Source organism: Botryllus schlosseri, chromosome 16, assembly GCF_051294905.1.
Source record: "Botryllus schlosseri isolate E-star chromosome 16, Bs_hap1, whole genome shotgun sequence".
NCBI lineage: Eukaryota > Metazoa > Chordata > Ascidiacea > Stolidobranchia > Styelidae > Botryllus > Botryllus schlosseri.
The window spans coordinates 1,029,524-1,052,625 of record NC_137251.1 but is presented as its reverse complement, the minus strand read 5'-3'; the positions used below and the strand labels follow the sequence as shown (position 1 = coordinate 1,052,625).

The following is a 23,102-nucleotide window of genomic DNA, read 5'->3' as shown; positions in this document are numbered from 1 at the left end:
CGACTATATACACCAGTGGTTCTTAACCTTTTTTCCTCCAGCGCCCCCTTTCAAAGATTATCGGGCTCCAGCGCCCCCCCACCTCATATTGTAAGGAATGTACCAAAGACAATGAGTAAGAGGGAGGGCCGTAACAGAACTTCGTCAACTCCCCTAAAAACGATTGCCTTGCGCACCCATAGCGTGATAAACCAAACTTCTGAGGGCTTCGCCCCAAGAACCCCGTAGCGTGATTTCGATGGTCAGCAAAGTTTGTGTGGCCTAGGCCTGGTCGCTTTAGGTGCCAAAATATTCTATATTCCATAAATGAATAGGTGGTAATCACATATATATGTCGCTATAAACTTTTTATCCTCTCAGCCCACGTAATCAGATTTACCAATAGCGCTGAGCTGTTGTACTGGAAAATAAACGGCACGTAATTAATAATAAACATATTCGGGCGTGCCCGTAGGTACAATTAATTCGTTGCCAGGGCCGTAACAGCACTTCGTCAGCCCCCCAAAAAACGTTGGTCTTGAGTCCCCCGTAGAGAGATAAACCAAACTTCCGGGGGGCTCTGCCCTCAGAGCCCCCTTCGGCTATCCGCTATTTATTGATACTGGTCATCTACATTGGGTGTGCATTTACTGAGCCAGCTATTCTCGCCTAGACGCGCGAGGCGCGAAAAGTTTCAATAATTATTGATTGAATTGGTCAATATGATCGGGAAGTGCATATATATTAATATCAATTTTTATCCTTTCTCTGCTCACGTAAACAGATTTACCGGTAGAGCTGAGTGATGTGTGATCGAACGGGTAGGACCCCTCAATAATAATTATACATCTTAGGGCGTATACCCGTTGGCAGGAACGAAACGACACTTCGTCAGGCCCGCCGAAAAAAACTTGGGTCTTGGGCTTCCATAGGGTGATAAACCGACCGCCCCCTCCCATCACGTTGTTCGCTTTTGCCACGAAATCAGCTGTACTGTTTAGCGAGACAGTGGAAAGCGCGAAAATTTTCGATAATTCACGATAAAATCGGTCAATAAGATCGGGAATTGCATATATATTGCTATCAATTTCTTGTCCTCTCCGCTCACGTTACCAGATTTACCGGTAGAGCTGAGTGAGGTGCAATGTTCCCTCTAAGCTGCGCACGTGCGCAGTGCTGAAACGGTCTCTGCGCACAAAAAATATACGTTGCGCACAACAAATCCGAAGTTATGACCTTATTTTAGTCGTTACGCACTGTTGTCCAAGGGTCTGCGCAGTGAGTTTGTGAGTGTGCGCAGACTCGTCAAAACGTAGAGGGAACATTGTGAGGTGTCTTGGAAACTGTAGGGCCCGTAAGTAATAATTAAACATAGCCGGGCGGGCGGACCCGTTGATATGACTTCGTAGCATGATGTTATTTCGTGACCTCCTGTCTGCTATATCAAAAAATATAGAATCGCCCAACAGGGACATCGCCCAACGGGGATATCTAGTTCTATATATCCCTGTCGTCCAATCGTACTAAACTAAAAGACGCACACGATTTCAAATCGGTATTTCTTCACTGACATATTATTTTATTATTTTTCCCTGCCAGATGGAATTCGTCTTCTTAGGTTCAGATTGCCAAGACAGGAACATTCGTGGTCAGTCATTTAGGCGCCTATGGACAATTAAACCTATATTTCTTTTGTAGGCTATAAATAACGAAGTTTTCGGTGTTAATTCGCTCTGAATATACTCATTAAGGCCATGTCCTACTACCCAGGGTTGTAATGACTCGAGTCATGACTCGACTCGAGTCAGACTCGAGTCACGATTTTCGTATGACTCGACTCGACTCGAGTCATTTTCTTAAAATACGGAAATGACTCGACTCGACTCGAGTCAATCTGTGCATTGACTCGACTTGGACTCGAGTCATTGCGTATGACTCGAAGCAAGTCATTGACTCGAGATTCAGACGGCGAAGACCGACATTTCATTGTAATTTCGAAGCCAACACACTATTGGGATTTCGTTTGTTGGTACTGGTGCTTGAAAATGCGACCAGAAACTGCTAAAAGTGAGGAAAGTTGATATATTATAAATGCGAACCATTCAATATCACCAAACAGAGTTAAAGAAGTGGGTTTAGGAAGACTTTAACTGGAAACTGAGCAGTCAACACAATGACTTGGACTCGGACTCGATCCTCTGTTCGCTGACTTGGACTCGGACTTGACTCGGTGGGAACTTGACTCGAGTCAAAACTATAAAAGTGAGATTGACTTGTGACTCGGAGCCTTGTGACTTGGTTACAACCCTGCTACTACCACATCATCTACTGCGAAGCCATTTTTCTCCAGCGCCCCCCATACCGCCCCCCTGAGCCCAGCGCCCCCCATATCGCCCCCTGAGCGTTTCCGCCCCCCATCAAAATCGCCAGCGCCCCCTGGGGGGCGCTGGAGGCAAGGTTAAGAACCACTGATATACACTATACAGGAATGAAGTGGAACATAGGTCATGAATTGAGCCATCTGCAATGTGATCTCTGGTGATTTCTACTTGCTAGGGTTTGCAATAGATTCCTCCATGGGCCGGATAAAATCATCTGGCGGGCCATGTCTGGCCTGTCAGGATTGTGTTTGACAGCCCTGCTATACAGTTAGGTCGGTGCGGCTATCTGCTTATGTGTTTTAATCAGGTCCGAAACAACATCTTTTTCTCCCTCCCCCCTTCCGCCCAAAAAGCACGGATCTTGGGCCCACCATAGGGTAGTCGATGTAACTTGTTAGGCACTTACTATATGCATTTGGCTGTTAAATTGTATGTATGAATTCTGTCAATAATATTGATTCTTCGATAGGCTATTATAAAATGCACCAGCAGATTGCACACCCGGTGATTTCCAACCTTTTAAGCTCGCCACCTCATTTCCAGCTTGAAAATGTTCCGTGGCAAAGCTCAAAATTTGTGAAGCTGATTACTAAAAAAAATCAGCTTGCCCAAGCTTACTCACGGCTTAGGAAGCTGATTACGTCCAACATCATCGCGATCTCCAGATTAAGGCGGACGACCCCAAGATTTGGAACCACTGTCTGTGATTGAAGCATCCAATCGGCTTTAACCAACTCTAGGAATATACCGTTAGCTTATAATTGCGATCACAATGAGACTTATTTCAGTAAATGATGGTTATTTATATTTATTTTGATTGCATTTTTGGCGAGGGTGGTGCCTGGAGCCCATACTAATATCATTATACGTTGCATTAACTCGCGCGCGGCACGAAGAACAATATTGAATCGCATAAATCTGCTTGAAAATAACATTGTTTACGTTGATTTACGAAAAACTTTGGAGCCTGCTTCAAGCCTTCAAAATTCCGGACATTTGGCATATTTTAGAAATTCTTCCTGGACGCAGATTTTTTAGTGAAATTCCGGACATGTCCGGGAAATTCCGGACGTATGGCAACCCTAGCGTATCATTACTAAGGCCCCAAGAGGGCCTGGTTGTGCAACCAAATCGCTACTCAAAAGATTTGGTGTTCTAAACATAATATACGAGGAAGCTGGAAATTACCAAGGATATGTATCAGCTCCATTACGGCCACATTCCCACAAATTTCAACGGCCACTTCACCACGGAATCAAAGGCACGCGAGAGGCTACAACATTCACGCGTCCTCGAAGAACAATAACTACCATATGATCATAACTGAATACAAGAAAAGTCATCGCTCCATCAAGTATGCCGATCAGTAGTGTGGAACAGAATCCCACAGGTTATCCGACAGCCGTCCAGCATGCCCAGTGTCCACATTCAAATCGAAATACAAGCAATATCTACCAGAGTATAGATAACTAACCTACCGTAGGTTAGTTATCTAAAACCAGAGTCAGCCCACATGATTACCGGACCAAATCCTATCGACCTCTCCTATAGCGACGCATACCATATTCATACTCGCCGCTTCCTTTTATGTTATATTCTTAAATCCTGTGTGCATGTCTCTTATTTACATGCTGTAGGTCGAAGTGGGTGTCTGATTAATACTACTCCAAGTCGTGTCGGCATCGTAGTGGGGGAGATAGCGTAGTGGCAACGATAAGCACCTACGAATATAACGGATGCGGTTCGATTCCCCCCCCCCCCCATTCTTACGGCGATAAAAAAAGAGCCCAGAATTAGACCCGACGAAAGAAAGCACTCACAAGGAATGGAAAGAACTAGAAGAAAGGGCCGCGGTTTAAAAAGATCAACATCGAAAAATAACTGTGACATCGGGTACTCGATGGGTGTCAGATTAAAAGGATCGCAACTGCGTGTCGTTCGGCATCCTCCTATATGTTCGATTGCATCGCATTGTACATTGTGTGTCATTTGTTCAGATGAAAATTATAACCCTACAATTATTATTATTATTCTCCTATCTTTTCATTATATCAATCTTGTGGTGTAGGCCTATTGATTTCATAAAAAAATGATAACTCTTTTTGATCAGGATTCGTTACATCGTTAGAGGAAAGTGTGCAAAAGGGGTGTTCTTAAATACTTTTAACCAGACTTGTACAAACAACTGCAACTAGAACTAGAAATACTCGCTTTTCAAAATCTGCAACTAGAACTACAACTACTTAAAAACAGTAGTTAGTTGACCGCAAAATAACTAGATTGGTAGTTTGTACAAGTCTGCTTGTTATAACCCATCAGTACGATAGTCAATTCCAGCCAGCACCCAGCAATATACAAACAGCATTTATTTGAGTCCTTCAGCAAGTCTGTCGGGAATAGGATTCGTAGTAGGATAAACTCTGCGCTTGTCTTCGGTGTTGCCGTACACGCCCGACTCGTCTTGGAAAGTGTTGCGGCCGGATCGTCGATAATCGGCGGTGTCGGTGAATTGCGAATGGAATCGTCTGTACGCTTTTGAGTTGTCCGCAAAGTCGGGCGGTCTCTCCTGCTCAGAACAAATGTATTGTTAGAATTAGATTCGAACTAAAACGCTGAACCGGCGCCAGTCAAAAGCTGGAGTAAATGAGAGAGAGATGTTATTGCTTCGTCAACCGGAACAATAACAACAAACATACTGAGTATGTAAAAGATATCCAAATGGACGAGCGTTGTTCATAAGGAGCTTTATCTTTTAATTATTAGAGAGTGCTCCATTGTCAGGCTTCTTGAAAAACAAGACGCTGCACATCAAATTTGGCTCAATCCCAGCCCGTAGAAGCAGAGTTATTGAAGTAGATAATTTTAATTAAATAAAGTAACGTTTTTTATTCAAATTGCAATGAAAATCCTACGAAATTGTTAGGTTGCCTAAAAATACTAATTTGGTTCAATTCCAACCCGTAGAAGCAAAGTTATTTTGGAGTGGAAAATTTTGGATTTGAAAAAAACAGTATTTACGGTGACGGTGATATGTTAGATCATCAAAATTTGTTATGCTGATTTGCATGTCTTGATGTTTATAATTGCATGGAATCAACATGTATTGCCTTACATTGAAAATAATTTGAACAGGCAATAATTTTCTTAAAAAAGAGTCCCCGCAATATTCTGGTCACCCATTTCACCAAAGAAACAGCACGTGTAAAACAGAACCAGAAAACAGCCACAAGCTGTCCAAAGTCTGCAAGTAAACATCTTTGACACATACATAACAAGAAACCTGAGTTGCGACACTGACTTCTTGGCCACTTCTGCCTTATTAGAACTTGGCGGTTGGAGAATGATGCTGCCCAAAGTAAATCCAACAGAATGATTAAAGTACTCAAATAGTCAGAGATAATTCTTTCGGCTACTGAAATTATGTGCTCGTTGACATGAAAACTATAGCTCTGATAGTATTTTCTACTGTGAAAGCCTTGAAACATTGATTGGTCATATCGCAGCATACGAAAAATGTTGTTAAAAGCTACGCAGGTTAGTGGAAATGACATCTGGAGAGCCGTGATAAGCCCACAGCATTATCATCAAGCACAATGAAAGAGGCATGGTTGGTTGTTCAATGTTATGTAGAGCTGGCATTATATTCTTTGTGGTGTTATGACATCATAATGAATGATACTCGAACACTCGACTCCAAGCCTAATGGAATGACTCATGTTCTCGATTTAGCCCAGCCTTACTATTGAGAAATGCTGACTAACCGGTGCAGGTTCATATGGATACGGCGGCACGAAATCTGCTTTGTGAGTAGTTTCTAGATGTCTGAAAATGAAAAATTATTTTCAACAATTCCCAACCATTTACAACAGGCTGACGATTTCTTTCTACTCACAGTTTATCGTGGTCCGGATGGTGTCTCGGCAGAACAGCTCCAAATCCAGAACTGGGTCCGCTCACTTTTCTGCGAAATGACGTCAAACAGTCAGCTTTGGACAGTTCAATTGATATCATGCCTGGGTTGTAATGACTGGATTCGTGTCGGACTCATGTGATAATTTTATGTTGACTCAACTTAACTGGAAAATGACGCAGAAACCGAATTTTATCTGTTTGAATAAACATGTTGAGAGTGGGAAAATGAGTACGGTATATTATCAATGCTGGGCATTCGATATCACCCAAGAGTTTCACAGAAGTGATTTGAACCCGTCTTGAACTCAATAATGATTATTGAACTCTATGACTCGGACGCGACCAGTTGATACTAACTTGTACTTGGACTTGATTCAGTGCTGAAGTGAAAATGACTTGACTTGAGTCAAAACCAAGTAAAATCAAATTGGGACTCGGAACCAGTTAATTGTTATTCCTATTTCTACTAATTGAGTCTAATTATACTTGAGTAGCAACGCTGACTACTTTAATTGTTGGTAAATATTCACAGCAGCTCACCTGTCGATATCAGCGTGTCTGTACGAAGATATATCGATCATGCTTTTCTTGGTTTCACGCTCTTGGAAGTTTGATTTCAGGTGGATTTGTTCGAGAGCGGCCGCTGTTGTGGGTTTTGGAAAGTCCTGCCAATTGGAAACATTGTTTGTAGATCAGACTTGTACAAACTACCAGTCCAGTTAGCCGAAGATCAACTAACTACTGGCTTTTCGAGTAGTTCTAGTTTCAAATCTTGAGTGAATAATTTTAGTTCTAGTTTCGGATTTTGAAGAGTGAGTAATTCTAGTTCCATTTCTAGTTTTGAAAAGTGAGTAGTTCTAGTTGTAGTTGCACAAGTTGTAGGTTGGACAAGTCTGTTTAAGCCATACTAGTAGAACAATTGGAATCATTAGCTGTACACAATGATTCGTCAACTCTTATCTGAATCGAATACTAAATATAATGATTCGAGTCGAGTTGTGAGAAATAAATTTCTTGAGAACTGAAATTAACTCTCCTTAATTCATCAACGAGAATTATAGTTTTGATACTTTTATCCACTGTGAAGGCCTTGAAAGCTAGATTACTTGTATCGCATCTTACAAAACATGTGGTACAAATCTATTGACTTTAGTGGAAATGACATCTGTGAAGTAATTATCAACCCATGGCATTGTCGCAAAGTGTTATGATATAGTTATGGCCGAAAAAATGCCAAATTATATTTAGTGTGATGTAGAACTGGCATTGCATTCTTTGAAATTCCACATCATTCATACCGTTATGAAATCATACGGTAATGAGTGATACTAGACTAGAAGCCTCAGAGTCAAATCACTCAGGCACTCGATTTTGCCCAGCCCATCCCTAGTAGGGGCTGATCTCACATTGACTGAACATTGATTCGCTATCACCTTTGTTTCAACGTTTCCAATTCTGCCATAAGTTGCCGTGTGAAGGTTCCTGCCTGGTGGTTCCGGGAAAACTGAGATATCATAATCTTTAGGTTCTGCCTCTCGAGCTTGGTGCCTGTACAGTGCAAACGAAATACTTTTATTAATAGTAGATCGGAAAAACAGACAGCTCAGCTAAAATCAATATAAATATCGGGTAAAATGACTACAGATGTGAACACCGTGAATATTAAACAATAACACCAACGAATGAATGAATGCAACGTACCAGTTTGAGTTTAATGTACTCCTGCCATAGTTCATATGTTCGGATCTCAGAAAAAGAGATCCCTTGCACTCAACATAATTCGGAACCACCAGATAATCCATCGTGACAATTAACCCGAATTATTGCAGCTTGCTAAATAAAGTTTAAATAGAGTTATTTATTTCTCTGCCACTGCTGCCAATCCCTATGACAACACGTCTACTAGACCATGAAATTTTATAACCGGAGTCCGGATATACATGTACTTCGTTCATTTTTCGATATATAGTTGATTGTTTATTCAATCACGCACGTACAAAATAAAAGATAATATCGAAACTAATGCTAATTTTATATTACCAATGTAAATTGATCAGAGGCATTGACTGTCACCATGAATCCTGTTGACTACTGTCATTTTAGTTACGATAGGGTTAGCATATTCTGGAATCCGGAAAGGTGGGCACTTTTTAAATGTCAAAAAGTAATTTTAGGAACTAAAGGTAGCTTATTTTGTAATATTTACTGGAAATCCAATTGTGATGACTGAAAAGAGGTCATCACTGTGATTCGTCTCCCGAATTACCCGCTCGGACATCTGCATTACCTATTTCGCGTCATTTATGCATGCCTCCTCCTTACATCGCCTTGGCCAAGGTGGGTGTCTGATTCCATTGACTACTCCAAGTCGCTTCGACATCTTCCTGTCTTTTCATTGTATCACAGTTTTGCGGTGTATTGAACCGATAAAAACTGCTAATAAACCAATGATGATGATGATTATGCCGATTTTCAGTTGACCTTGTCATTAGCCTGCTAGCTGTAAAATCTGTAAAGGAGGACGAATTGGTAAAAAGGAGGACATTTAGGCGTCTCCGGCGGACATTTTTGATTTCCCGAAAAAGGAGGACAATGCGGACGTATGGTAACCCTAAGTTATGATCATAGAAATTTACAACGCACCATACGATTAAATTTCAATTCAATTTATTATTAACAATTTCATAATTTCACTGCGATACAATGAAAGATAAGAAGGTGTCGAAACGACTTGGAGTAGTCTTCAGACAACGACCTGGCCTAGGCGATGTAAAAAGGATCGAGGCACACTGAATGAAAACGCTACGTATATTAGGCTTACCATACGTCCTCTTTTAAGAGGATTTGTCCTCTTTTTTGACTTTTTTGAAAGTGTCCTCGGAGGACGGCCTTTTGTCCTCTTTTTTGAGATTTTGTCCTCTTTTTTGAAAATTTAGGTCAGATTTAAAGGAAATAGCGAGTGATATGCCGCAAATTAGCGCAGAAGTGAAGCTCCGGCGGGTATTTCGGAGGGAAAAGCGGTGATTTCAGCTCTGAGCGAAATGAAGATCTTTTTTTTTTTTTAGTCAACCGATCATGAAGTGGGGGAAATTTACCGGTTTTTGAGAATTCTTCTCCAGTTTTGCATGTCTGAAATTTCTGAAAAAGTGTCCTCTTTTTTCATTTCCGAAATATGGTAAGCCTAACGTATATGACACATTTATAATGAAGTTCACGATACTGTCACCATAGTAATATCACTCTGCTATACTATGCTGGCTCGGTTCGGTCAACTGGTAAAAATAAAGGACGAGGATGAAATTGATAATCGCAAAAGCATGTATTGTTCTTTGCCTATACCGCACTCCACGCAGGTCACCGATATGTGTACAGATTTTCAATGGAATTAGTATGGTTCACCATTGGTGGTTCATTGATTTGATAAAAAGTGAAGATGTCAACGTATTTTCACTCGCTGGGCGCAGTCTCATTATTTTTTCATAGTATCGCAATATTGTATGATGGTTTGAATGAATAAAATTATGTGACTATTCGATAGTGATATTAGTGAATGCTTTTTGCAGAGCGCGTTCCCCGACAAGGACAATAATCGGGATCAAGTGATTGGAAATCTCCGGTTTGAAGCCTACTTCTCATAAAATACGTAATCACAGTAATAATTCATACATGATATTGTCTGCTCTACAGCTATAATGAATTATTGCAGCACGAACATCTGAACTAATAATGGATTGCTTACAACTATTGATCCGTTTAAAAATAATTGTTATAAAAACATTATGGAAGCCGGCCCACTTATTCTTTCGTGGAGTGTGCTGTTCGATTATGGATGACGTCATTGAATATGATTCATATTCAGCATCAACACACTAGCAAGTCGTAGTAAACATTCTGTTTCGAGTTGAAGATTTTAATCCATAAAATAAATTCGAGAGAAGATAATTTATCGCTCCCCATTTTCGCTGAGGTGTGTTGAGTTCACCCGAGTCCGGTGCCAGGTTCCGCGTTTTGCGCACTGAGCGATGCAAGTTGTTTGTGAGGAATCCGGCGGACAAAATGCGATTAGTGAATTTTCGATCAAAGGTTGTAAGTGTAACTGGTTATGCTATGCCGTGGTGTAGGAAATCTCACATTAAATATGCTTAATATAGTTTGCCCTGTATTTCATATGAGTTAAGAGAGATAACACCGATTTGTCAATCACTATCATCCATCATCAGTGTTTTGAAATGATTAATAATTATTAAATTATTAATAAAACGGCCTGCGAATATATACAGGCAAGCCGTAATTCCGTGCTTGCATAATGTGTATGTTTATTTGCTAATGGGATTTGCAAATTTTAGCTAAAATACAGCGTCGCGGTTTGCTTTGTTAATTAATGGTTCACGGTTATGCTGGTAGCGGACGCATAGTACATGATACAGATGGAAGGTTGCATTGCAGTAACCTGGAATATTAATATTCTGCTCGAAATATGTTTTCAGGATATTTTATCTTACTGTATCGTTGTATTACTATTAGGCCAAATTGAAGACTTTGGAATTACTGATAATTCGTACTGAGTGTGAGTGAGAGCCTGAGAGGACACGCATTTGAAAAATATTGACAGTACGATCAGCCGATCAACAATGCTGCAGTTTACGCCTCCCATAGTAAAAGAGCTTCTTGGTTGGAAGAGAGGAGACATGACTCCCCAGGTTAGACAGAAATATGCTTTCTGTAAAATTTATTGGATATGCTTCTTGATAGATCGCTGTAAATTATTTTTTATGTCTGCCTGAATTTTGAATGCTTGAAACCAGCTTCTAAGAGGCTAAATTTTGGACTCGCGCTGCACTTCAGCGTTGCGTGTCTGAGAAGCGAGCTTTACAACAAAGTCGTTGCAGTTGAATAATATGTTCATATTTAGTTATACTCAAACATTTGCAGCTGTCGCTCGTCATGGTTAAGAATCCAAAAGAACATTGTATATCAACAATCGCATCACCAATTATGATGTCAGTTTTCATGCTGGTGATGTCCTATTTGGTGATACAGTTGTTGACGATGTGCAATATTCTCAATTCTCTTGCTGAAAATATTTGAGTTTATTTCAACATATGAATAATACATATACAGTAACAGTGTTTCTTAACCTCTTCTTACTTTTGCGCCCGTTTAATATAATCAACAGCTACTTGCATCGCCTCTGGAGAGACAGATCTTTCATGTTTAAACAACCACTTATTGTGAACATGCGGTTAAGTCATGTTTCGCCTAAATGTATAGTCGCAAAAGCAGCACTACAGTGAAGGCTTTTTTGTTGGTAGAGGATATGTTTCTCCTAAAACCTTTATGCCATGCCTGTTTATGAAATAATCATCGGACTTAGTAAGTTTTGAACAAGTTTGTGTTTGAGTAAAAGGTGCTGCAGTACACATTCCGAGTGTGTTGCGTACAATCTTTATTGCTGGTGCATGTGTGAGCATACTGGACATAGTGATCATTTCATATGTTCGTTTATTTGGCTACTAATAATAGGCCTACTGTAGACCTGTGTTTGGAATTTACCTGACCGCCCAGATATTTAAGTGAGCAAAAACTACCAACAGAGGCATAGCCAGGTTGTGGGCTTTGGTGGTCGAAACCCTTCCCATTTCAAACTCGAAATCTTATCCTTTGAAATAGCCTACTGATTTTTTTCTGCAATATTTCTTAGCTGATTTGCAATTCAGTAACTCGTATTATCAGTTATAAGTTGGTTGTGCTTTACCTGTTGTTGCGCATTTTAAAGGTCTTTAGTTCCTGTTACAGTTGTGCTAAAATCCAGTACCGTAATTTTCCAAGTACAGTACGCCCCCATGTATAATACGCACCCTTAAAATAGCATGTAATTTCTGGGAAAAAGCCTGTACCCGTGTATAGTACGCACCATGCATTCGCAGTACATGAATAGCTGTGTTTTAGTATAAGATGTTGTTTGTTCTGCGATGTCACTGTCGCACAATCATGACATAATGATCGCTAAAATCATAATACAATTAACGGCATTGTGTCTAAACGAGAGTAGATAGTAGCCAAAGCCTGTGAGGTCGGTGACGCGATAGTTCAGGCTAGCGACACACGACATCTTGCGTACGAGGTTTATTACAATTACAGATGCGATTGCTCAGGCCAACGGTTATGTCGGGCGCAGCAGCCCTGTTGGAGATGCGACTGAATACGCAAGCGATTACGTCTTGCGCACATGGCCTCCTGTGTATGCGATTGTTGAGGCCTATTGTTGACGCGATGAATCAGCAAAGATTGCCGCGCACGCTTGTAGCAATCAGCAAGAGATCGCGTGCTGTGCAGACGACTCTCATTAATTGGAAACACGGTTTTCGTTAATTGGCAACACATTTGGCAGCTCGTTACACTCCATAATGCGAATTACGGGGCCCAATGGCTAGAGGTGATGCGCGATTTAAGAAACATGAAGAAAGGTGTGATTTCAAGTTTTTTATCGAGGGAGGTTTTTTCAAGCTTGTTGTTCCCATGTATAACACGCACCCCCGATTTTAGGGCAAAAAATCGTGAGAATTTTGCGCATTATACATGGAAAATCACGGTAGTTTGTACAAGTCTAAAATGCTTGCCTACCATTGATTTTGTTATACGTGAAATTTGCATTGAAACCACGCAGAACACTCACATCAATGTATCGTAGAAGGTTGTTGTGTAACTTCATATTCCACTTCAGCATGCAAAGTTGAATTTTAAACTGTACAAAATATCTTTCTCTAGGATGAAAAGTTTGCTGAGAAGGCGATTAAGTCGTTGGTGAAAAAACTGAAGAAAAGCGGCGGCTTGGACGATCTGAAAAAAGCTGTGACAAACCAGTCGATTGATACGAAATGTGTGAAGATTCCAAGATCATTGGACGGAAGATTACAGGTAACATTTTATGGATTGTCTGGATTTAAATCTGAAATGACCTTATGCCACATATAAAACTGAATAACAAATTCTTATTGATATAAACTCTAATATTTTCGGCCTTAGGGGTAATTTTCAGCAACTAGAATTAAGGTTTTTCTTCAGAATTCTCCCGACTAACACACGTCAATCACCGCCTATTTAGTATTTACATGATTTCTTGACATTCACGTCATGACTTATGATTGATTTTCGATCAATAACATTTAGCAAGGTATTCCGTAGTGATTGTTATAATGCATTTGTAGCAGATCGGTAAATGCCAATTTGCAAAGCACAATAGTATGCCAACTTAATCCGTTTACACTGCTTTGTACTGAGACAATATCACAGCTGACAGTTGAGTATGTAACAAAGTGCTTGTACTTTTGCAGAGTGCACACTGCACAGTCGGTTTTGCCTACCTGTGCTACTCATGCAAATGGTTTTGTTTTTAAACTACCTCCACATGCAAATGCAACACTACACTAGCAACAGTTTTCAAGGCAAAACCAGTAAAACCAATAACACCAATATTAAGAAATATGCGATCTAGCTCAAGGGGTATTTCCAAAACGTAAGCGCATTCATTTCAACAACTTTACAGCCATTCCTATATGCTTGGACATGAAATACACTAGGAAAGGCTGCATCTGGACACTTATAAACGATAAGAGATTATTATTTCCAGTCTAGATGTCTCAGATTATAATTTTCTGACACGGTCCGATTACCGTGTTGTGGCCTCATGAAAATTGCCGATATTTATGTAGGCCTACTTTTAATGGCCGATGACGATATTCTTCCAAACTCGATGTTATCAGCCACTGACAATCAGTCACGATGTAACTTTGACCTCATCTGGATGCTAAGGCTAACTGCGCTTGCTGTAAACATATTTGACGTGGAGCAAAATTCCGCAATTGTTTGTTGACAGACAGTTTATGTTTCGTCGCAGGTTTCGCACAAAAAGTCGCTGCCCCACGTTCTCTACTGCCGCTTGTGGAGATGGCCGGACTTGCGGAACCATCACGAGCTGAGACCGGTCGAGAAATGCGAGTACGCTTTTCAGCTCAAGAAAGACGAGGTCAGATGTCACTTTGCTTTTGCCATGCTCGAGTCTATAAATTTGGAACAAACCATTCTGGGTACAGGATGTACACAATTTTAGTTAGACTCACAATAGTAGCGATCGTTGTTAATATGGGGAGTCAAATAATAAATAGTAAAGTATAACAAATTAAAGTATTGATTCACAAGTATTACTGACGTTCGCTACCGATGACAGTCAGTTAAAAAGATTCTAGTGCATAAATTAACAATATGAACATTGGACTGTTCAAAAATTATAAAAATATTTATAATTTTACTGGCTACTCCAAAAAAAACGATTTATAACAAATTTGGCTCAGTTCCAACCCTCAAAGTGACGTTATTCGAGTAGAAAATGTTGGATTTGAAAAAAACTGTATTTACTGTGAGAAATCCTATCATTATTAATTACACAATTACCCAAAATTTCAGATCCAATAATGTCGCTTCTACGGGTTGGAATTGAGCAAATTTGAAATTCTTTTTTTTTTCAACTTTCTTGTTATACATCTAAAAATTTCTACTCCTAGTGGCTGGAATTGAGCCAAATTTGATGTCAAATATTTTTTTAGCCAACCTAACAAATTTATCAACTAGCTAGTGAAATTTGAACCAAAAAAATATTTTCCAAAGCAGTAATGAACATATTGTTTTGTGTGAATCTTCCAACGTCTGTTTTCCAGGTTTGCGTCAACCCGTATCACTACAACAGGGTGGAAACTCCCGCTTTACCCCCGATTCTTGTTCCCCGACAAACTGAACCCCTGCCTGCTGAATTTCCACCCCTGGACGATTGGGCAATGATTCCTGAGAATGCCACTTACGATCCATGTAAGCGTTGGTTTCTAAGGTTTTGTAAAGCGTGATGATATAAACTACCAATCTAGTTTGTTTACTGGTTTGTAGAGTAGTTCTAGTTGCGCAGTTTTAAAAGACGGTAGCTCTAATTCTGGTTGCGAGTGTTACAAAGAGAGTGGTCCTACTAGTTGTAGTTGCGAGTATTAATAAGTAAGTAGTACTTATGTTCTAGTTCTAGTTTACTCATTTTGATAAGAGTAATTCGAATTCTAGTTGCGAGTATGGAAAATAGAGTAGTCCTAGTTCTAGTTGCCAGTTTACAAAAGTGAGTAGTTCTACTGTTCGAGTTCTTGTTTTGAAAAAAAGAGAAAATCTAATTTTAGTTGCGAGTTTTAAAACGTGAGTAGTTCTACTGTTCTAGTTCTAGTTAACCCATTTTGAAAAGAGTAATTCTAATTCTAGTAACGAGTATTAAAAAGTGAGTAGTTCTAGTTCTAATTCCGAGTTTTGTTAAGAGAGTAGCTCTAGTTCTATTTTCGAAAAGTGAGAATTTGTACCATTCTATTCCTGGTTGCGTATTTTGAATACCCTCTCATTTGCACAAGTTTGTTTGTGATCCGTACCATTGATATTCCTTTAGACATGCAGCCATCCGGAAACTTCACAATTCCCGAGAGCCCGCCCCCTGGCTACATGAGCGAAGATGGCGAGTTCAGTGACGCGGCGTCAGCCATGTCCAGTCCTTCTCCCGGAAATAACTACAACAGTGGCAGTGGTACGTTGCCGCGACACATGCTCAATAGGGCTGTTAGAAAAAAGCTTTTTCTGCAAATTTCACTGGCTACGTGATATAATTGTTATGTTGGCCACACACCAAATTTGGCCTAATTCCATCCGGTAGAAAAATTTGGATTTATTATAAAAAATAAAATTTCAAATTTTTCTGTCTACCCACAGAATTGTTAGGCTGTAAGTAGAGATGATGCACACCAAATTCGGCTCAATTCCAACCACTAGAAGCGAAGTTATTGCAGTAGAAAAATTTATAATTCTATGATTCTATAATAAATAATTGAATAGTTAGCCACCGTAAATACTATTTTATTTGAATTCAAATTTTTCTACTGCAATAACTTCGCTTCTACTGGTTGGAATTGCGCCAAATTTGGTGTGCAGCGTTGTTTTAGTCAACCTAAGAATTTTTTCACGTAGCCACTGAAATTTAGGATGATTTTTTTCAACAGCCCTCGTGCTCAGTCTGATTCTGAACATCTGCGGTTAAAGTTGTCATTGTTATACTAAAGTAGTAAGAGTAACACCATGAAATACTACATGAGTGCAAGTGACTATTTTGAGGCGGTCAAGTGGTCATTGTTGGTTGAGTAGAACTAATGCTGTGAATTTCTACTCGAGTGCTAGTTAGTAACAGACATGGGGTAATCGCGATTAGTAATCGTAATCGATTACGACGATTACAGCATTTTGAAGTAATCGTAATCGCAATCGATTACATTCGAAAAAAATCCAAAGTAATCGTAATCGTAATCGACTACTTCCCGTATCTAATCGATTTTTTTGTGAAAGAACGATTACTTTTTGTTTGTACAAGGACTATGACATAAACTGAATATTCGTGAACAAGAATGAGATAATATACCACGATAGCGATAGCACAGACGTCTGTTTTTAAACGCCGCTACTCATTATTACGTCAGAAGTATTAGCTCCGCTCGTCATTGCATAGAAGTATCCACACATAGTAAACAGACATGCGATGAACATTGTAGTGTGATTTTAAGAACACCCCCGTGGTGTATATCAGGTTATCAATACACTACAGTAGCCCCTACCTCGCAGCAGGATATTGATCACCACTCCGCCTATAGTTTCAAATAGTAACTTATGTATTGATGTTTGGTTGTGCTTAGCTAAACGCAGTTTACCGTTGCTGCTTGGCGAGCAGGAGGCCTACGTACGAACGTGCACCTGACGAAGATTCGGAATTTTGTACTCGTCGAATAAAACATTGCAGTTTCCACAACGAAGCATTACAAATAAACAGCTGCTGATATATATCATAACCGAGCCGTGCTTAGCCGTTTCTCGTAACAGCAGCTCGCAGTATAGCCTATGTATTAAGTTGAAGGCAGAATTTTTATGTTCACTATATCTTATTCTCATATAACTACTTGAAACGGGCGTCAATCGTTATTTCACAGTTCGTTACTCAGCATTTGGACCTGTCGCCATAACCATCCGCTTATATACCCTGACATGTTAGCGTGGGTTGTAGCTAGGATCAGAACCAAAACAGCAATTCGTCCCCCAGTCCAACCGTTGGTCAATTTTCAAAACTGAATTTCGTCAATAATATTGGTAATTGCATTATATTACTATTCATTTATAACCTCTCTCTGCCCCGAGTGTCAGATTTACCTGTAGAGCTGGGGCACGTAATTCATAATTATAGCATCTAGTATGCTGTTATAATTACTTCATTATATGTTGTTAATTCGCGACCTCCAGTCTGTTGTATAATCAAAAGATATTGTACTCGCCCAAACGTAGTAGACTAAAAGAATATCTTTCGTGAGACGCACACACAAATTGTCATGGCTTTATTCCTTTGTGGATGCGCCGGGTGGCATTTGCATTGTGGGCCAAGATTGGAAGGACAGGAGTTATTAGTCACGCCCACCAAGCGCGGCTATTGACAATGGACGAATACCCTAAGTTTCGGTCAAGGTATTTCTTTGGTATCACATCCCGTGGAGTTGCGTGTTGGCTGAAACTGCATATCTCTTTTGGTGTGTTGTGGGATCGTGGCGCGGTAATGACCGGCTCCGAAATGCCTGTTTCCATAAAATAGCCTACACATGTTTTTTCTTGAGGGGAAGAGGTATGCATTTCAAACCCAGATATCTACTGGAGCACGGGTCACCAACCGTTTTGAAACAAAAAGCTACTTCTTGTGTTGTGTGTACTGAATATTGCGACGACCGACGGGTTACCACTTACTACCGCCGTTTATCCATGTTCAGTTGGATTTCTTCACTTAGAGTAAGACAATCAGAGAACTGGGCCGGGTTTCCGCCCCTTACCAAGAACAAAAAACGCTCACTCGCCGGGACTCACACCAGCTCCTCCAGGCTCAGTTGCGCTGCTGCAGTGCGCGCTGAAGCGCCGATCTCCGCGTCGAGACTCGGGAATATTAGCTATAGTTTCCCGTTGAGCTGCCGCGTAGGCGAAGACGAGCAATGCCCCGAGCGATAGCGTTCGTATGTTCCTTGCGGTCGGCCGACCCATGTTCAACTGCGGCTCATATGAAACCAGCTTCAACTTTCAAATCTCTGATTTGGATGTTGGATTTGATTTTGCTACAGCGACCGCGGGCGACTCATTTGGTCCGCGTTGGTGACCCCTGTACTAGAGACATTTGAATTGCGAAGCTCGAAGAACATTTTCAAGAAATAATTAAATTCTCGAAAATACTCTATAATTTATGTTTTTTTACGAAATAGTTTTGAATTCCCTTCGAGCACGCTCCCTACCCTATTAAGGAATTTGGGGTGCGGCAGGTAAAGACCTGGCAATAATGCAAATCGTTGGGTGCGATAAATCATCCCCTATAATGTTGGGCATTGGTATATTATGACGTAATAAGGAAATGACGCATGATGTATGAAGAGAGTTGATATCTCATTAAGCCTTTTCATCGCAATCCTTGTATTGTCTTCCAGTATATCATTTAAGATTATAGTCCTAAGAAGCAAAACAAATGTAATCGTGATTACTTTTCCAATGTAATCGTAATCGACTACTTCCTGATTTTGCTGTAATCGTAATCGCGTGATTCTGAAGTAATCGTAATCGCAATCGATTACATTCATGAAGTAATCACCCCATGTCTGGTTAGTAACGATTTAGAAGTAAGTAAAAGAGGATGAATTCTAGGCCTAGCTTTGCTGAAAACTGGAAATTGGAAAGTTCAAAATCATAATCACTCGACTAACCAGAGTACTCGTAATAAGATGACGTAGGTCGATACTGACCAAGGTTATCGTAGGCCTAATTTTTCGAAAAAAAGCTGAAAATGTCGGGTAATGGTAACCGTTGGAATACGTAGAGTAGCCCGAATCAGACTTTGACAACTAGATAATTGTAGTTGTCTAATTTGACCAAGACGAGCGACACCGAGTCAGTAATCTAATTTGCGAAACGTATCTATGCTCTCATTTAAATTCTAATCAAATTTCTCGTTATTCTGAAAATGATACAGATGAACTGTATAGTTGGAAACGTGCGAATTTTGGCGTGCAGACATTTGTCATTCTAGTGCTTATGAGGATCGACTCCGGTTTGATACAAACTGATCTTTATTTTTGTCGCATTTCTTTCTTATTCGGAATTCAATTCAATATCATGCTGTGGCGAATTCAGTCGTTCTAATTGTAATCTAATTTGTTATAGCTGAAAATTTTCTAGTTGCTCCGAACAAATTGAAGTAGTTTAATTCTGCCGCCTTAGATATTGAACAGAAATTGCTCTTTTTTTTCAGAAACGACGGCCATGTCTCGTTCTTCAGGCTCCACGACCCAAAGCAACCACGGCGGCAATGACGAGGTTCACCCCGTCGCCTACCAAGAGCCTCCCTACTGGTGCTCCATCTCTTACTACGAGTTGAACCAACGAATCGGTGCGATGCGAATCATATCAAATAATTATTAAACAGGCCTAAGATATTGATATTGAAATAAGCCCGAATATTTCCGGCTGTCAGGGGTAATCGTCTGCAACTAGTTGAGAAGTGGAAAGAACATTGTATATCAACAATCGTATCACCAAATCTGACGTCACTTACATCAAATATTCGAATATGTGTAAAATCTAAGTACATTGAGCTAAGCGATCTGTTCATCTTGATTACTCAAATTTAATCCAGTTGACGTCATATTTTGTGAACGTTTGTTGATATACAATGTTCTTTCCAATGCTCTACTAATCGCTGACAATTACCCCTGACGAGTGTCAGCCGAAAATATTTTGTTATATTATATTAATATTATATAATTCAATTGTATATTGAAGTTCTGTACGTCCTAGAGATTTTCAAATGATTGAGTAATTTGTAATACAATATTCTTTTTCTGTGCCAGGCGAAACGTTCCACGCGTCTCAGTCGTCACTGACCATCGACGGTTTCACCGACCCGTCCAATTCCGAGCGTTTCTGTCTCGGGTTGTTGAGCAACATCAACAGAACACATCATATCGAAATGACGCGACGTCACGTCGGGAAAGGTACCACGCGTTCACCAAGATTTTTCTCTAACCGGCTGGGCACAATGATTTGAGTTGTTTGATATTCGTGGTGTTTCAACCACATTGGTCATTTTACGCCAGCCCGATATTCCTTGTTATGTTTGCGTATTTACTGACTTGTAGCACGGCCCACTTCTAGGTTTTTTTAATACACCGCTTACCCAGATCATGTGGCGATGAGGAGCCTAGATAAACCTCCGACACTTACTTATGAATTCTGGACTCGAACCTGCAACCCATTGGTGTCGCAGCTGTGGAACGCACCACTACGCTATCTATTCCTGACTTGAACAATTAGAGAATTCTAGTTGGCTTATTAGACTAATCGAGCGAATTGCTGGTAATCTAAATTTTCAATACTAACGAGTCGAGTGACATGACTTAATCGAGTACTAAAATTATACGCTCCTCGCCACTGGGAGTTAATTTTTCAACAAGATGGATAGTTTCGATGCCATTCTTTTTTTTGGAAGGCCATAAATTTCGATTGGTTGTAAATTGTAATGCATCAAACGAAACATGTGATACGAAATTATGCACGTTACTGGAAATAACATGTTTTTGAAGTCGTGATCAACCCACATTGTCACAAAGATTAATGAACTGCGTATGGTCGGAAAAAGACCAAATTATCTTTAATAGGATCTAGGACTGGCATTATATTGTTTGTGGTTGCATAAAAAGTACATATTGAATACTGTTATAACGTCATGAGTGACACTCAACTAGAAGCCCACTACTAACGCCCGCCAATTGCAGGTGTTCGACTTTATTACATTGCTGGGGAGGTTTTTGCCGAGTGCCTGAGCGACAGTGCCATATTTGTGCAATCGCCAAACTGTAACCGCAGATACGGTTGGCACCCGGCCACCGTCGTCAAGATACCGCCAGGCTGTCATCTCAAGATCTTCAACAACCAGGTAAGGAGAGGTTGTAAAAGTAGTCAGCGTTGCTACTCGAGTTCAAGTAGCACCATAGACAAGTCAAAAATGAAAGGTCTGAATAGCGCTCAAGTAAAAAACAATGTTGCAGGAATTCGCAGCTTTGCTCTCGCAGTCCGTGAACCAAGGCTTTGAAGCGGTCTACCAGCTGACCCGGATGTGCACCATCAGGATGAGCTTCGTCAAGGGCTGGGGGGCCGAATACCGTCGTCAGCACGTCACGTCGACCCCTTGCTGGGTGGAGATTCATTTGAACGGACCACTGCATTGGTTGGACAAAGTCTTGCAGCAGATGGGCGCTCCGCAACTGCCTTGTTCCAGTATCTCTTAAAAGGCGTTTCGGCTGCAGTTTGTATTCATGCACATCCCGATGTCAGCTGTTTCAAGTTCCTACTTCTACGTGGCGATTAGGGCTGGGTAAAATAGCGTACAAGTGTGATTTGATTCTGAATCTAGTATTATGGTTTGAGTCGAGTGTCATTCATTACGACATCACAACAGTATGAATGACGCAGAAGGTTCGGATATCTACCTTTTATGCGACCGCAATGAAAATAATGACAGGTCCACATCACGTTAAAGACAATTTTGTATTTTTCAAACATACCTATTTCATCCACTTAGTGACAATGCTGTGTGGTGATTATGACTATGCAGATATGTCATTTCCAGTAACTAACTTTCTAAAACATGTTTCGTATGCTGCGATTCGGCCAATCTAGGTTCATAGCATTCTACAGCGTAAAATAGTATTGAAGCTATAATTTACGTTGATAAATCAACTCTAAGTGGTAATGAGCGTATCATTTCATTACTCAGAATTCATTTCACTCGACTTGAGTCATTTAATACTCGATTCAGATTCGAGTACTCGAATCATTGTGCCCAGCCCTAGTGACAACTGGACCGAGGCATCATTAATGGTTGCACTAAAGTCCGATATATTTTTGATGATCCGGTGATGAACACGTGTCATGTGCCATATAACAGTGTGGATCAGGGGTTCTCGGACCGATCTTAACTGCCTACCCTTTTGACTTGCATGGCGGGTAGGGTTATTCAGAAATAACTTTCTTTCCCGGATTCCGGGGATTCACTGATTTATTTGTCAGTTTGCCTAAAAAAACGCTGCACACCAAATTTGGCTCGAATCGAACTGGTATGTGAAGTGTGAACGCACAGGAGTATGAAAATTATTTTATTGTCAACCCCATGAATTTGTTGAGCTGTCTCCTAAAACGATGCAAAACAAATCAGGTTGACAGAAAAATTTGAAAAAAAATTTAATTTTTTTATATAATGAATTCAATATAATATCATTGTGTACAAGCATAACCATGAAGATTGAAACACCGCTAATTAGCGTTGATCATAAGCTCATAACCCAGTTTGAGAACCCCTGGCGCAGACAGTCTCCTTTGAGATTTTATCTCTTTTTGTACATAACTCATTTTTATAACGAATCCCGTTTGCTACTTCTCACTAATCATATTAATAATGCAATTGATGCGTCGGGTCATGAAATAACTCGCGTTGATACACATATATTTCCGGATTGCATTGTGGTCGACTTGATATTGATATATTATAGTTAGTAATAGTCTTCCTTTTTTGATACAATTGAGAATCGCATTTGTGATCACTTGTTGCAAGCCATTCTGTATTAACAACGACATTTCGCGCTGCCTTTTTGATTCGGATGGATTGTTACAGGTCAATAACTACATATGCATTACGAA

General features: G+C 40.2%; 2 protein-coding genes across 2 annotated transcripts; one reads left to right on the top strand and one right to left on the bottom strand.

The window, feature by feature from the left end:
* Window positions 1-4,705: 4,705 nt before the first annotated feature.
* On the bottom strand, window positions 4,706-8,136 carry LOC145459187 (cilia- and flagella-associated protein 95-like). The gene is made up of 6 exons (XM_080337818.1): window positions 7,974-8,136; window positions 7,706-7,820; window positions 6,813-6,937; window positions 6,253-6,321; window positions 6,122-6,182; window positions 4,706-4,926 (listed from the first exon to the last, which is right to left on the bottom strand). Exons 1-6 carry the CDS (start codon window positions 8,072-8,074, stop codon window positions 4,726-4,728), a joined length of 672 nt encoding a protein of 223 aa, XP_080193944.1. The 5' UTR covers window positions 8,075-8,136; the 3' UTR covers window positions 4,706-4,725.
* A 2,589-nt stretch (window positions 8,137-10,725) lies between these two features.
* On the top strand, window positions 10,726-23,102 carry LOC145459331 (SMAD family member 3-like). The gene is made up of 9 exons (XM_080337975.1): window positions 10,726-10,972; window positions 13,041-13,190; window positions 14,170-14,298; window positions 14,987-15,134; window positions 15,742-15,876; window positions 19,660-19,797; window positions 20,258-20,401; window positions 21,182-21,342; window positions 21,455-23,102. Exons 1-9 carry the CDS (start codon window positions 10,904-10,906, stop codon window positions 21,692-21,694), a joined length of 1,314 nt encoding a protein of 437 aa, XP_080194101.1. The 5' UTR covers window positions 10,726-10,903; the 3' UTR covers window positions 21,695-23,102.